This window comes from Acinonyx jubatus, chromosome E2 (genome assembly GCF_027475565.1).
Source record: "Acinonyx jubatus isolate Ajub_Pintada_27869175 chromosome E2, VMU_Ajub_asm_v1.0, whole genome shotgun sequence".
Lineage (NCBI taxonomy): Eukaryota > Metazoa > Chordata > Mammalia > Carnivora > Felidae > Acinonyx > Acinonyx jubatus.
Window position 1 is genome coordinate 871,055 of NC_069396.1, and position 10,823 is coordinate 881,877.

The 10,823-nt window shown below is 58.2% G+C and overlaps 1 protein-coding gene across 1 annotated transcript; it reads left to right on the forward strand.

The window, feature by feature from the left end:
• Positions 1-5,671: 5,671 nt before the first annotated feature.
• Positions 5,672-10,492, forward strand: SLC22A31 (solute carrier family 22 member 31). The gene is made up of 9 exons (XM_027075803.2): positions 5,672-6,358; positions 7,835-7,938; positions 8,055-8,209; positions 8,465-8,633; positions 8,838-8,983; positions 9,068-9,176; positions 9,303-9,517; positions 9,805-9,916; positions 10,213-10,492. Exons 1-9 carry the CDS (start codon positions 5,981-5,983, stop codon positions 10,490-10,492), a joined length of 1,668 nt encoding a protein of 555 aa, XP_026931604.2. The 5' UTR covers positions 5,672-5,980.
• Positions 10,493-10,823: the final 331 nt, after the last annotated feature.

Below are 10,823 nucleotides of genomic sequence, written 5' to 3' on the forward strand. Positions count from 1 at the left end.
ACAAGCACGATGACGTCAAACGCTCGCCTTCCCCTCGGATCCCCCGCAACCTTCCCAGGCTTACTCTTTCTCCAAGAACCCCTAAGTTGAAAAAGACTGAAATAATACCAATCTTCTCTGACCACAATGGAATGCAGCTGGAAATCAGGAACAGGAAGCAAAGTGGAAAATCCCAAACACGTGGGTGTTAAAGGAGCACACTCTTAAATAACCAAGGAGACAAAAAAATAAATCACAAGAGAAATTTTTAAAATACTTGAAGACTGTAGATAGAGGTTACAGGATACAGCAAATGCAGTGTGGGGGGACTCTGTAGCTATAAGTGCCTGCTGCACAAAAGACAAATCGACAACCGAACTTTACACTTTAAGGAACAAGAAAAGAGCAAACTAAACCCAAAGCCAATAGATGTGAGCGTGGGAATAAAAGGAAACTTTGTCTACAGTGGAGTCGGCCGGCAGGGGGCGCCTCACACCCAGCACTGCTTTCAAATGCAGACCCAACAGAAGGCAAGCATCCTGCTTGAGGCTACCACTTTACTACCCCAGCAGGGGAAAGGAAGGCTTCCTCCTGCCCCAGCAACAGTCCAGTCAATGGGAGACTGCTAGAGCCCAGCCAATGGGAGACGGCCATAGCCAGCCAATGGGAGACTGCTAGAGCCCAGCCAATGGGAGACAGCCATAGCCCAGCCAATGGGAGACGGCCACAGCCCAGCCAATGCGAAGCCTCTATACCTCCAGCTTCCAGTTTACTCCAATGGACTTTTAGTTTACAACAGCCCCACCCTCTCTCCTGCCTTCTGCTATAAGGCTTTGATCTGGCTCGCTAGTCTTGGAGTACCATTCTCTGCCATTCCAGAATAAAGACATTTTTGCTGGTAAAATAATTGGCAGTTTTATTTTTAAGGTTAACAGAAGAGATAAATGAAACAATGGAAACAGAATCAACAAAAGCTAGTTCTTTGGAAAGATCAACAAAATGGGCATTTCTTTTTTTTTTCCTTAAGTTTATTTATTTTGAGAGAGAGAGAGAGCGCACACGTGTGCATACGGGGGAGGGGCAGAGAGGAGACCGTCCCAAGCAGGCTCCATGCTGTCAGTGCAGAGCCCGATGCAGGGCCCGAACTCAAGAACTGTGAGATCATGACCCCAGCTGAAATCAAGGGTGGGACACTTAACTGACTGAGCCACCCAGGCGCCCCCAAAATGGACAATTCTTTATACGGGCTAAGAAAAAACAAGACGCAAATTACTAAAATCAGAAGTGAACAAGAAAACAACTGGATTTTACAGAAATAAAAGAGGATGAGAGAATACTGAACAATTAAATGCGAGCATAATAGAAATCCTGTGACATGGACAAATTCCTAGAAATGCAGAGGTTACTGAAACCAAGAATAAATAGAAAATCTAGACATATCCTATACTAAGATTGAGTCAATAATCAACACCATCCTGAGAAAGGAAAGCCCTGGACCAGATGGCTTGGTGGGTAAATTCTACCAAATATTAAAGAATTAACACCAATCCATCCCAAACTCTCCCAAACAATAGTAGGGAACACCCCTTAACTCATTCTGTAATTCCAACATAACCCTGATAATAAAGCCAAAAATACCACAAGAAGAAAAGTATAAACCAGTATCTTAAGAATATAGATGCAAATATCCTCAAGAAAACACTAGCAAATATAATCCAGCAGCATATTAAAATTATTAGACACCACGATGACGTGCGATTTATCCCAGGAATACAAAGATGATTCAACATACAAAAATTAATCAATGTAATACACCACACTAATAGAAGGAAGAGAAAATTTCAGCATCATTTCATTTCATGATAAAAACACCTAAACTAGGAATGGAAAGAATAGATCTCAAAATGACAAAGGGAACTTTGGAAAACCCAAACCTAGTGTCAGAATCAGTGGTGAAAGACAGAAAGCTCTCCCTCTAAGATCAGGCACAAGGATGCCCATTTCCACTTCTATTCAATACTACACTAGAAGTCCTAGCTAGAGCCATTAGGCAGAAAAAGAAATAAAAGTATCTCTAATTGCAGATGGCATCTTATATGTAAAAAACCTTTTAAAAATCCACAAACATAACATCAGCACTTATAAAGAAATTCAGCAAAGTTGCAAACATACAAGATCAGTATCCTAAAAATCACTTGTATTTTTACACATTAGCAATGAACAATCTGAAAAGGAAACTTGTAATTTCGCATACAATAGTATTAAAAAGAATAAAATAGGGGTGCCTGGCTGGCCCAGTCGATGGAGCATGCGGGTCTTGAGCCTGGGGTCATGAGTTCAAGCCCCGGGCTGGGTGTCCAGATTGCTTAAATAAACTTTAAAAAATCTTAAATAAAAGAATAAAATACTTCAGGAATAAATTCAATCAAGGAAGTATTAGACTTGTATACCCAAAACCACAAAACATTTCTGAAAGAAATTAAAGATGATCTCAACAGAAGGAAAGACATGTTGTGTTCAAGGATTGGGGGACTTTGTACTGCTAAGGTGGCAGTATGTCCAAATATCTCCAAAACGTTAAACAGATTCCATGCAATCCCTACCAATATCCCAATGGTCTTTTTGGCAGAACTAGAAAAAGTGATCCTAAAATTCATATGAAACTGCCAGTGATTCCAAATAGTCAAAACAATCTCGGGGGTGCCCGTCGGCCGGCTCAGTCGGTGGAGTGTGCGACTCTTGACCTTGGGATTGTGGGTTCAAGCCCCACATTGGGTGTAGAGGTTACTTCAAAATAAAATCTTAAAAAATATACTGAAAAAGAGGAACAGAGTTGGAGGGCTCACACTTCACATACTACAAAGCTACAGTTATCAAGACGGTGTGGTAAGGCATGAGGACAAACAGACCAAGAGACTAAAACGGAAAAGTCCAGACGTTTACCACACAGCTGGCCACACCGGACGCAGTTCAGTGGGGGAAAGAACAAGTCTTTCCACAAACGGTGCTGGGCAATCTGTCCACATGCACAGCAATTTAGATGAACTCTTATCTAACACCACGTGCAAAAAGTAACTCAAACTGGATGAAAGCCCGAAATCAAAGCACTGAAATTGTAAAATGCTTAGGGAAAAAAACCACAGGTGCAAATATTCATAATCTTGAATTTAATAAGTTTTTTACATGACACCAAAAGGATGAGCATAAAGGAAAAAGTAAATTGAACCTCGCCAACATTAAAATATTTTTGCATCAAAGGACAATAGGAGAAAGGGAACAGACAACCTACAGGATGAGAGGAAATATTTGCAAACTATATCTCTGATAAGGCCCAGTATCCAGACTATGTAAGGAATACTTAAAACTGAACAACAAAAAGGCAAGCAACCCAAGCAAAAAACATGCAAACAATCCGAACAATCATTTCTCCAAAGACATGTTTGTGGCCAATAAGCCTAGGAAAGGATGTCCCACATCACCAGCCGCCAGGGAACCGCAAATCGAAACTGCAGTGAGCTGCGTCACATCCACTAGCAGGGGGAGGGGAGTGCTCTGTCATGGGTCTTTAAACCCAGACAGACAAGGACAGTGTTGACAAGAATGTGGGCACTCCGGAGCTCGCATGTTAGTGGTGCGAACGTGAACCGGGCAGCTGCTGTGCAAAAAAGGTTTGGTGGCTCCTCAAAGTGACACACGGCCTCAGCACAGGATCCAGCAATCCCGCTCCTGGGTCAGTCCCCGAAAGAACTGAAATCAGGGACTCAACGACGTGTACACAAAGGTTCACAGCGCGGATCGTGACGGGCAGAAAGGGGAAACAGCCTGAAGGGCCACCAGCAGATGCACCACAAACAAGCGGCGCCACAGCTAGGTGACGGAATGTTGCTGGGCCACACAGAGGACCAAAGTCCTGACACACAGGCCGCGAGCAGGCGAGTACTGAATCCGTGACTCCGAGCAGAAACAGGGAACCCCGACGGCCCCAAAGCGCAGGGCGGAGCGTCGGGTACAGGGGCCTGACCGCACAGCGCGGGGCGGGGCCCCAGAGTGCAGGGCGGGGCGCACAGCGCGGGGGTCGGGCCTCCGGACGCGGGGGCGGGACCTCACAGCGCAGCGCAGGGGTGGGGCCGCCAGGTTCAGGGACGGGGCCTCACATTGCCCGGAGGGGAGCACAGCGCTGGGGGCGGGGACACCGGCGCGGGGCCGAGGCCACACAGTGCAGGGCGGGGCGCACAAGGTGGGGGCGAGGCCACCAGGCGCGGGGGCAGAGCCGCACAGTGTAGGGCGGGGCCCCGTGTAGGGGAGGGGCCACCAAGCGTAGGGGGGTAGGGGCGGGGCCTCCAGGAGCATAGGCGAGGAGCCCCCCTCACGTGGGCGGAGCCGTCTGGTGCAGGGCGGGGCGCACAGCGCCAGGGAGGGCCGCTGCTTGATGGGGATGCAATGGGTCCACTAGGGAAATATTTTAGAACTCAACAGAGGGGCGCCTGCATGGCTCTGTCTGTTAAGTGTCACACTTCCGCTCAGGTCGTGAAGCTTGGGGTCTGTGGGTTCGAGCCCCACATCGGGCCCTGTACTGACAGTCAGAGCCTGGAGCCTGCTTCAGATTCTGTGTCTCCCTCCCTCTCTGCCCCTCCCCTGTGTGTGCTCTCTCTCTCAAAAAGAAATAAACATCAAAAAATTTTTTTAAAACTCAACAAAGAATGGTACCCCCCCCCAACACATAGCTTTATATTACGTGAACTTCAGTTCAGTAAGAACATTTTTTTTTTTTTTTTTTTTTTACCGAGAAAGAGGAGCGCAAGCAGGGGGAGGGGCAAAAGGAGAGAACCCCAAGCAGGCTCCATGCCCAGTGTGGAGCCGGAAGACAGGCTTGATCCCATGACCCTGGGATCATGACCTGTCCCAACCACTGAGATGCCCCCACAGGAAGAACGTTTTTAAGCCAGGACAGTCTGATGTGCAAAAACTTGCCATTACAACACACAAGTCAGGTCCAGAGTCCCAGCTCAGAGTCAGAGAAACTAGTTCGGAAACTCAGGTGTAATCTGTAGGACCTCCTGTACTTCTCTCCAGAGCAAAAACGCTGAAGGCAAACGGGACTTACCTCGGTTGTGGGGAGGAAGACTCCGCCAGGGCGACGGGGCGGGGTTCCCAGGCGCGCCCACGCACGATGCCAGCGAAACTCCTAAATGCCCGCGGGCGCCCCGACTCAGGCTCCTGCTGCACAAACCCGCCATGACCCTCCAACTCCCAGCGGGGCCTTGCCTGATCCGCAGCACCCAGTATTACCGCAACCCCGCCCCTCACCTGTGGCTTGCACCTGAGTGGCCCGGACGGCCAGCCCCGCCCCGGCCGCGCCTTCGCACGAGGACACCTGCCCGCCAGACCACCCGCCCACGCCCCTGCGCGAAGACGCCCCGCCGACCACGCCCTGACCATGCCTCTGCGCGATATCACCCCCTCCGGTCACGCCTCCCGACTACTTCCACGCACGTGGACGTGGCCGATCACGCCCCTGAACGCAGACGCCTGGCCACCAACGCCCTTGACCACGCTCCTGCACGAGGACGCTCCCCCGCCCCCCACCATGCCCCGCCTACCCGACCACGCCTTCGAGCCACGCCCCCGCGGGAGGACGCCCTTCCGACCACGCCCCACACGTGTACGCCCCGCACGTGTACACCCCGCACGAGGACGCCCTGGGGAGGACACCATCGACCCCACCCCCGACCACGCCCCTGCACGAGGATACCTCAGACCACGTCCCCGCCCCGTGTTCACGCCCCAGGTCCACGTGCCCGCGCCCGGACGCTTAGCTGACCGCGTCCTCCGACCACGTCGCACCACCAGGTCTTCGCAGCCCCCGCGGCAGGGGCGAGGGCACCCCGGCTCTCCTCTAGCCCGCTCTCCAGGCCACGCCCCTGCCGACCTGGCCCCAGGGTCCGGCCCTCGGTGGCTCGGCTCCCGCGCAGGCCCCGCCCGCCCGAGCGCAGAGGCGCAGATGGAGTCGGAGACGCGGGTGCTGCGCGCGGCGGGCGGCTTCGGCCGGGCCCGGCGCCTGCTGGCCGCCGCCTCGTGGCTGCCGTGCGTGGCGCTGGGGCTGGCGCTGGGCTCCGAGCCGCTGCTCACCACGCCGCCGGCGCACCACTGCCGGCCGGACCCCGAGCTGCTGCCCCCCGCGCTGCGCGCTCTGCGCGGGCCCGCGTTGCTCGACGCCAGCGTGCCGCGCCTGGGACCCGCGCGCGCCCCGAGCCCCTGCCTGCTCTTGCGCTACCCTGAGCCCGAGCCCCACGCCCGCCCCAACGGCACGCGGCCCTGCACGCGCGGCTGGCACTACGCGCTGCCCGCCGCCGGCCTGCTGCGCAGCCCGGTGACCCAGGTACGCTCCCGATCAGATCAGCGGAGGACCGGACGCGGGAGCACGCGGGCCCGACGGTCGGGGTCTCCGCCTCAGCCTTCTCTGCCTCATCCTGTTTGCTCTCACCCTAACGCCTCTCGTCCCCCACTTTTCTGTCTGCCTTCCTCCGTCCTCACCTCCCTCCGTCCCCCCTTGCTCCTCTCCCTTGCCCTCTGCCCGCGGTCGGCTGGGGCTTGTCAGGTTGGGCTCTTAGTCGGTCGTCAGGTGACGCAGCAGATGCCCAGGTTGCGGGGGTGCCGGGCCCAACGGCGGAGCCTGCCGCCCGAGGACTGCCATTGCGGGCGGGCAGCCTGGGGGAGGAGGCGTTCAGCCGCAGGTCTGAGCAGATCGGCGCCAGGTGGTCCGCAGTAGGTGGCACTCAAGTGCCACCAGCGTTTTGAGCAAGCTGTGGCTTTGGGCCATGTAGGTGTCGAAAGCGGGTTCCCAAGACAGGAGGCTTTGAATCAAGGTAGGCACGTGGAGATACGTTTGCGAAAAGCAGACCTTTCGTCTGAGGTGCAAACAAGCTGGAGGGGAGGTGGGGGCGACTCAGGGGTGGGTTGCGAAAAGAAGGGGAGGAGGCAGCTGGACCCTCCCATGCCCCTCTTCTGCTCCTTCCTCCCTGGGGCTTGGGACCCGCCCAGCTCTGCCTCCCTCCTGGCAGCCTCTGCCCCGCATCCCTACCTCTGTCCCTGGGAGGATCAGCTCCAGTGTGGGAACAGGGACAGGGTTGCCACGTCTTTGCCTGAGGCCCTGAAACCGGCTGGGCTGCTGTCTTCCGTCCATTCTGCCCCACGGCACCCCTGCCCTTCTGTGGGGGTACTGATCAATCAGCACCCCGGCAGCTTTCACAAACGTTTGGTTTTTAAGATAAAAACTGTGATGTAGTGTGATCCAAAACAGTACGTTAAGTTTGGGGAGGAGGCGCAGAAACCTGAAGGAGAGGTGGGGAAGTGCGAAACTGAGGTCAAGGGCCATGTCCGGGAAAAGCAGGTGCGCGCAGGCCTGAGTCACAGTTCCCGAAATCACTTTTGCAGTGAGCAGTGTCGGGGGAGGTGAGGGCGATGCCCTGGAGGCCTTGGCACAGCAGCCAGCAGGAGGCTCAGCTCTGTCAAGGGTCCCCTGGTGGGAGACCAGTGGCTGCAGAAAGGGGAGTGGGTCCCCATCCAGAGAAAAAACAGACTTGGGGTTCCAGGCAGGTGTCTTGGGGACCCCCGTCATTGCCCTCTGGGGACTCAGACCAGGAATTGTTCAGATTCTGCGGGAAGACTACCAGAGTCAGGAGATCATGCTGTGTGACCTTGAGCAGGTCCTCCACCCTCTCTGTGCCTCAGTTTCCCCTTATCTCCAGAGAGGAACTGGAGCAGGCCATCTAGCGCCCCTTGCAGCCTGGCCTTCTGGGAACTCGCAATGGGAAGGGTGGCCCGGCCAGCCAACAGGTGATTGGTGTCCCCGTAGTGGAACCTGGTGTGTGAGGATGGCTGGAAGGTGCCCCTGGAGCAGATGAGCCACCTCCTGGGCTGGCTGCTGGGCTGTGTCTTCCTGGGTGCGGGCTGTGACCGGTGAGGTGCTGCCCCTTCGCTTCTCTCCCAGCAGCCCCCCCTTCCAGGCCCTCAGGGTCCTGCCGGATGCCCTAGCTGTCCTGACCCGCACCCACGTTTCCCTGGCTGCCCCCCAGGTTTGGACGTCGGGCTGTGTTCGTGGCCTCCCTGGTGCTGGCCACAGGCCTGGGGGCCAGTGAGGCCCTGGCGGCCAGCTTTCCCGCCCTGCTGACCTTAAGGCTGCTTCACGGGGGGGCCTTGGCAGGGTTTTCCCTTGCCCTCTACGTGGCTCGTGAGTACCGCGGGGGTGGGGGCCCTGGGGAGCACCCCCTCAGGCCAGGCCTCCCACTCTGCTGCGGGGCGAAGTCAGGTGGCATGGGAGGCCCCTCTGGCACTCCCGCTGAGGGCCCTTCTTGCGGAGGGGGGAGGGGCACTCTTTGTTCTATGAGGTCTGTCCCTGGTGGGAAGGTCCAGGTGCTGGAGCTGTAGGTTAGTGACCGGTCCCCGCAGCCCTGGAGAGGTCCTCAGGCCATCTGCGTCTGCTCAGGCCTGGAGCTGTGTGACCCCCCTCGTCGCCTGGTGTTCTCCGTGGGAGCCGGCCTCTTCTCCGTGCTGGGCACGCTGCTGCTGCCTGGCCTGGCGCTTCTGGCACAGGACTGGCGCCTCCTGCAGGGGCTCAGCGCCCTGGTGACGGGCCTTCTGCTGCTCTTTTGGGGGTAAGCGTGTCACGGTTCAGTGACAGTATGGCGGCCCCGTGTGTCACTTCTCTCCGCACCTTTGTGCAGCACCGGGCGTGTGGGTGTGGCACAGGGATCCAGAAAGCCGCGGCATGACTTGTCCCCCTGGATCCAGAGAGGCGTCGTGAGCCTCTGCCCTCCTTGCGGAGAGGACCTGTGGGCATTCTCGCCCCACCCCTGCAGGTCACCGGCCCTGTTCCCTGAGTCTCCCTGCTGGCTGCTGGCCACGGGACAGCCAGCCCGGGCCCGGAAGATCCTGTGGCACTTTGCAGAACCTGGGGGCGTGGACCCGGAGGACGGCTCAGAGGAGGAGAGCTCCCTGGTTACAGGTGATGCACCAGCCGGGAGATGGGAGACGGGTGCCAGAGAAGGGTCATCTCTCACATGTGCCCCTCATGTCCCCGGAGCCACAGAGCTGGACATGCTGGGTGCACAGAGCCCCCGGCCCCAGTACCACTCCGTCCTGGAGCTCCGGCACACCCGCGTCGCCTGGAGAAACGGACTCATCCTGGGCTTCAGTTCGTGAGGAGGGGAGGGCACGGGTGGGCTAATGGGGTCTGCGCCTTCCATCCCCCCGGTGGGTGGGTCTTTGGTCGCTGGAGTCCCCCGTCCTGGCTGGGCCATAGCTGCGTTCTCCCTCTCTCCCAGGCTGATCTGCGGGGGCATCAGAGCCGGCTTCCTCCGCAACCTGGCCCCGAGCGAGCCCACCTTCTATTGGCCCTACTTCCTGACCGCCGGCCTGGAGGCAGCGGCCGCTGTGCTCCTGCTGCTGACAGGGGACCGCTGGGGGCGACGCCCGGTCCTGTTGCTGGGCACCCTGGTCCTGGGCCTGGCATCCCTGCTGCTCCTTGCCGGGACCCAGTGTGAGTGTGGGGCCCTGCCGATACCGAGTCCTCGTGTTTGGCAGAGGGTCTGACCGATGTGGGGTAGTGGGATCAGCCCCCTCCTGGGGCCACGAGAAGGTAGCACAGGATACGGGGCATTGGGATGAAGTTCTGGTTTTTGCCCCATCTGTCTTCCCACCGTGTACCCAGAGAAACTGAGGCCCAAAGAGTCAGAAGGCCAAAAAAATCCTATGATCCCAGACGGGGAAAGGCTGGGGAGGCCAGGCCCTGCGGGCAGCATGGGAACTACCTCCTCCTGCCCCCAGACCTGCCAGGTTGGACCATGCTGTCCCTGTCCGTCCTGGGCCTCCTGGCCTCCCACGCCGTGTCTGCCCTCAGCAGCCTCTTCGCGGCGGAGGTGTTCCCCACGGTGATCAGGTGAGCTTGGGCTGCCAGCCACACCCTGCCCTCCCCGTCGCGCCCGGGGTTCCCACCACCTCTTGGGGGACACACGGGGGCCGCTGGTCACAGAAGGGAGTGGAGGAATGGGGTCGGGGGCTTGGGGAGCAGCGAGGACAGAATTGCGGGGGGGGGGGGGGAGCGGTTTTGGATTTTCTGATGAAAAGAAGGAAACTTGTTCCAGGCCAGGAGGAAGTTTTTCCACAGACTTTGAGTCCCCCCCCCCCACCCCCGCTTTGCCCCCGGGCCGCCCCCCACCGCGCGCTCTCCCGCAGGGGGGCCGGGCTAGGCCTTGTGCTGGGGGCCGGCTTCCTGGGCCAGGCGGCAGCGCCGCTGGCCGACGTGCACGGCCGGGGCGGCTTCTTCCTGCACCACGTGGTCTTCGCCTCCTTCGCGGTGCTCGCCCTGCTGTGCGTCCTGCTGCTGCCCGAGAGCCGAGGCCGCCGCCTGCCCGCGTCGCTGCGGGACGCCGACTGCCTGCGCGGGTCCCGGGCCCGCTGCCGCCCGCCCCCGCCCTCCCACCGGGCGGGGTCCCGGCCGGAGCGGGACGGCTGACTCGCCGGCGCCCTGGCTCCCCTCCATTCCCGCCACGCGTGGAGGATAAAGGCATCTGTGGAACTTGGCGTCCTCGCTGCTGCTTCTCTCGGGCCGTGCGCCCTGGGTTGGAGGGGGCTCCCGGTGGGCTCACTTACCCCCCTCTCCCCCCCCCCCCCGTGGGGGCAGCCCGGACCGCGCCACCGGCACTGGAGAGAAGGGCAGGTTTTTAATTCAGGAGTGGGGGGGGGGGCATGAGTGGGAGGCCGCTGGGGGCCGGCGAGGTGGGGGAAGGCTGAATGACGCCAGGCTTGTCTGGCTCCCGCTCTCCGGGCGCTGGGTCTCCCGGTCT

Excerpts from the sequence above, each read along its gene's own strand:
- SLC22A31 (XM_027075803.2), top strand. The coding sequence starts at position 5,981 with ATGGAGTCGGAGACGCGGGTGCTGCGCGCGGCGGGCGGCTTCGGCCGG. Across the intron at positions 7,939-8,054 it reads CTGGGTGCGGGCTGTGACCG|GTTTGGACGTCGGGCTGTGT; the intron begins GTGAGGTGCTGC and ends GCTGCCCCCCAG. Across the intron at positions 9,518-9,804 it reads GCTCCTTGCCGGGACCCAGT|ACCTGCCAGGTTGGACCATG; the intron begins GTGAGTGTGGGG and ends TCCTGCCCCCAG.